The sequence below is a fragment of the Octopus sinensis genome, unplaced genomic scaffold, assembly GCF_006345805.1.
Source record: "Octopus sinensis unplaced genomic scaffold, ASM634580v1 Contig07101, whole genome shotgun sequence".
Lineage (NCBI taxonomy): Eukaryota > Metazoa > Mollusca > Cephalopoda > Octopoda > Octopodidae > Octopus > Octopus sinensis.
This window is the reverse complement of record NW_021829832.1, coordinates 706452-710257: the sequence shown is the minus strand read 5'-3', so window position 1 is coordinate 710257 and position 3806 is coordinate 706452. Positions and strand designations below refer to the sequence as shown.

The 3806-nt window shown below is 37.4% G+C and overlaps 1 protein-coding gene across 1 annotated transcript; it reads left to right on the top strand.

Annotated features, from left to right (window-relative positions):
• The first annotated feature begins 1328 nt into the window (after positions 1-1328).
• On the top strand, positions 1329-3257 carry LOC115227744 (glycogen phosphorylase, liver form-like). Its single transcript, XM_036498725.1, has 3 exons — positions 1329-1340; positions 1928-2491; positions 3150-3257. The coding sequence occupies exons 1-3, from the start codon at positions 1329-1331 to the stop codon at positions 3255-3257; spliced, it is 684 nt and encodes a 227-aa protein (XP_036354618.1).
• Positions 3258-3806: the final 549 nt, after the last annotated feature.

Genomic DNA, 3806 nt, shown 5'->3' with positions numbered 1-3806 from the left:
CCTGCAAAATATGCACCCATGAAGTGACGCGGGGTCCCCCTTTGTCTCTTATGCACATAAGCAAGAGCATTGAGATCTGGCGTGAATAACCTATTAGCAAGAATAAAGTAGAATTACCCTTCTATTTGTCAGTGTGTATCACTGATCCCGGTGCGATATTTTCCTGTATTGCGGCGGTTAGAATTCTTTTGGAGCGATCTGGAACCATCTTGATGAAACAGTCTTTACTTCCACGACAGATTCCCCCAAACACCCATTGTTGAGGGAGAATCCGTCCTGCATTGTTTTCCCGTTTAGAAAACATGCATTCGTCAACTTGGACAACTTTGCCAATACCACCTAACAACCTAATGGAACACTAATACCAATCAGTGTGTTCGGACGATTTGCTAAATAATATGCGCAAACCTGGGAGTGAGACCAATTACCAATTGTATGGCCGCTCCATTCCAGTTGACGGCGACACCATAAAATACTGTGTCTGTCGAAACTCCACATGTACATAAAGCGAATACATGACTGTAAGGTCACTTTCGTGCCTTCGAGCCAAGTACCTAAAAATAAAGTACTCTCTTATACCGTTTCTAATAGAACTATATGTTTGACACCCACTTTTATAGCACACCCATGTTGTATTCTCCTGCTGTTGGAGAAGGGTCATAAAATGTCTGTTTTGACATTTTTTTTCTTTGGGAAAGATTCCAACCTCTTGAAGGAAGGCAACTGACTCCATTTCAGTACGGGGAAGTTCATAGTCCTTCAGATTTGCAAATTTTCGCATGACAACTGTATCATTCATCTCCACAAGCCGGTACAAAATTCAAATTTTTTTTAACAAAAAATTAGAATAAAATTTACAAATTCGGCATAGTTCAATTATTTAAATTTTCGATTTAATATTCATAAAAATTTGCATTAATTCATTTAGAGGCTATTTTCGTGCAGGATGAAATGCAACAGTACCAAAAATACTAAAAAATGTTGAATATATAATACCGTTCAAGTACTACTGTTTCTCCAAATGTGATATATATTTTTGTGTTATTTTTAACTTTCAGTCTCTGTTTTGAGAATGGTGTAGAAATTAAGGAATTTGCCTGTCCTGGATATTGAAGTGTGCATTCAGAAATCATGACATTCACAAGAGACGGATTTTTAGGAAATGACTAAAAATTACTTTTGATCTTGAACTCGTAATTCTTGAATCTTGTGCTTGAGGGAAGAAGAAAATCCATAATGACCAAACAAGACCTCGACCTGAATATGCTTAAGTCCTTTAGCATTCTATTATTAATCAGTTAAATAATATATTTACTGAATATATAGTCATGAGCCAATCGGTAGGATTTGTAAAGGCATAAGTATAAAAATACGTAATAATGTCATCGATGTAGTTCATGTTCGGTACCTGAACTAAAATATACATCATCATCAATATATACCCACTGAACCCAAATTACAAAACGACAAAAATGAGAAATCATAATGATATTTATTTTTTATTGAAGCTATCATTTTAGCCAGAAAATTAATATCTGGAATAACGTCATCCTCTAACTAGTATTATGTCGCGAGCGCAGCGCGCGACCGAGCGCTAGACGTCAGTCTTCTATGAAACGAGAACCGATCACAACCCGATAACGGTGAAGATCAAAAGAGAAGTTGTCACCAGGAAAGTTCCAATTCCATACAAAGCGGCCAACTGGCCATGGTTCCAAGAGATATTGAACACGAGACTAGAAAATTGCAATCTGTGCAACTTTAGATCTCTCGATAAGGCCATTGGCTTCTCGAAGATCATTCTGGAAGCTGAGGCCACTTCTGTCAGATCAACTAATTATTGACGAGATTTGTTTGATAAAACAGGTTCAGTGTCTTCAGTATGTCATAGAGTAATAAAAATAAATTTGCTTTGTATGTTAAAAAGTTGTTTGGATTCTCGATTGACCCCTCGACCATGTTTGATGTGCATATCAAACCAATTCAAGAAAGTAAACGATACCTTCTAAGCTGCCTTCACATAATAACGCTCTACAACCGCCTCAAACGGGTCAAGGCTGGTTTGGATGACTACACTGTCGTCCTCAGGACTGTCATAATTGGGGGAAAGGCTCCTCCCGGCTGTAGAATTGCAAAACTAATCATCAAATTGATATGCAATGTGGCTGTTGTGGTGAACAGTGATCCGGAGACCAATAAAGACCTGAGGGTGTTTGTCCTTGCGGATTATAAAATTTCGTTTGCAGAGAAAATGGTCCCTGCAGCTGATTTGAGTGAACAACTCTCACTCGCAGGAACTGAAGCGTCTGGAACTGGAAACATGAAATTTATGGTTGGTCAGTTGATTTATTGCCAGTTGAACGGGGCTGTCACTCTGGGGACGTTTGATGGGCCCAATGTAGAAATGGCCGAACAGGTTGGGATGGAAAATATATTTATATTCGGAATGAAAATCCACGAAGTTAAGGAAAATTACTCTTCTGGGTATTTTGTAAGTAAAGAAGTGTAGATACAATCCTCGTTTTTATTATCAAAGGAGTCCTCAATTAATGGAATGTATTGAACAAATAAGAGACGGATATTTCAGCCAGTCTTCCCAGTCCACCATTTCCTAAACAAATGTCAGGTTCCATGTTTTCTAATTCTTCCAAATCTAGTCCCAGCTTGTTAAATAAGAACATGTTGGACATACTTGATAAACGGCTTCTTCGCACTGCCCGTCTATTCCAACGTTGATCATGGAATTTATCAAAAGACGACCGACGTAGAATTCAATGGACAAATAATAAATTCTCTGGGAAAATAAAATCAAGGAAAACCTTGGAGTCTAGATTGTGGTGGTATTGGCTCGTTCTGATCCACCGGGAAGCCATTTTGTCGCACACCGTGTGAGCCAAAGAGATGTAATAATCACGTTTGGTAGCAATATTGCGGTCCTTGAGGCGAGAGTTGTGCAAATGACGATTAAAACTTTGTTTTATGTCTCTTACATCCTTTGGGTCTGGAATATTCCTTCCACTGTTCTCCTCTCGTTTTTTAGCGTCAAAAAATGGATATTTCATTGAAATAGATTATATAACTCAGAAATAATGTTAATAGATCAATATGATCACAATTCTAAAAATTCTTTTATTTGGTTCTAATTAAAGATTCTAATCAAAGGAATCACTAATCTCTTACGACTAATGAGTGTTAAAAGTATTCCTCGATATCCGTCCTTTTATGATATCCGTGGGAGTACTCGATGTTCCTTATAATCCCAAAAAATGATTTACTATTATCTAACACCAAAAAATTCTTTTTTTTAATTTTATGTTAACCATATTTAGTGTGTCGGCAATATTTCCCTGTATTCCAGAAATAAAGCTTACACAATCTTTAGACGTAATGGTTTTCATTCTATCCACAATTATTTGTTCAAGTATCCGTGTTCGATACTCTTTAATTGATAAGCCTTCTCCTTGTTGGAATAAAATTTGGTTTTTTTAGAAGCGATGTCTCTTTTTACGTGAGCTTTTACTTTGGACCATACATTTTCGATGGGGTTAAGCATTGGGCTGTACGGACCGAGACGAAGAATGTGAAAATCATTAAATTCTTCCAATCGAAGAACTTCTTCGATACCACTGTGAGCTGGTGCATTGTCCAACACCATAATAACTGGACCACCATGTTTAATCCGTGCTTGCCTCAAACAAATTTTCATCCAATTACAAGCCTGCTCTTTTTTGAAAGCTCCCCTTCGGATTTCATAGTAAATGAGTCCTAGATTTGAGATGCATCCAATTATATGTATATTCGACCCT

Bases quoted from the DNA above. Each gene is read 5' to 3' on its own strand.
- LOC115227744 (XM_036498725.1), top strand. The intron at 2,492-3,149 runs GTAAGTAAAGAA...TTCTAATTAAAG, and splicing joins ATTACTCTTCTGGGTATTTT to ATTCTAATCAAAGGAATCAC.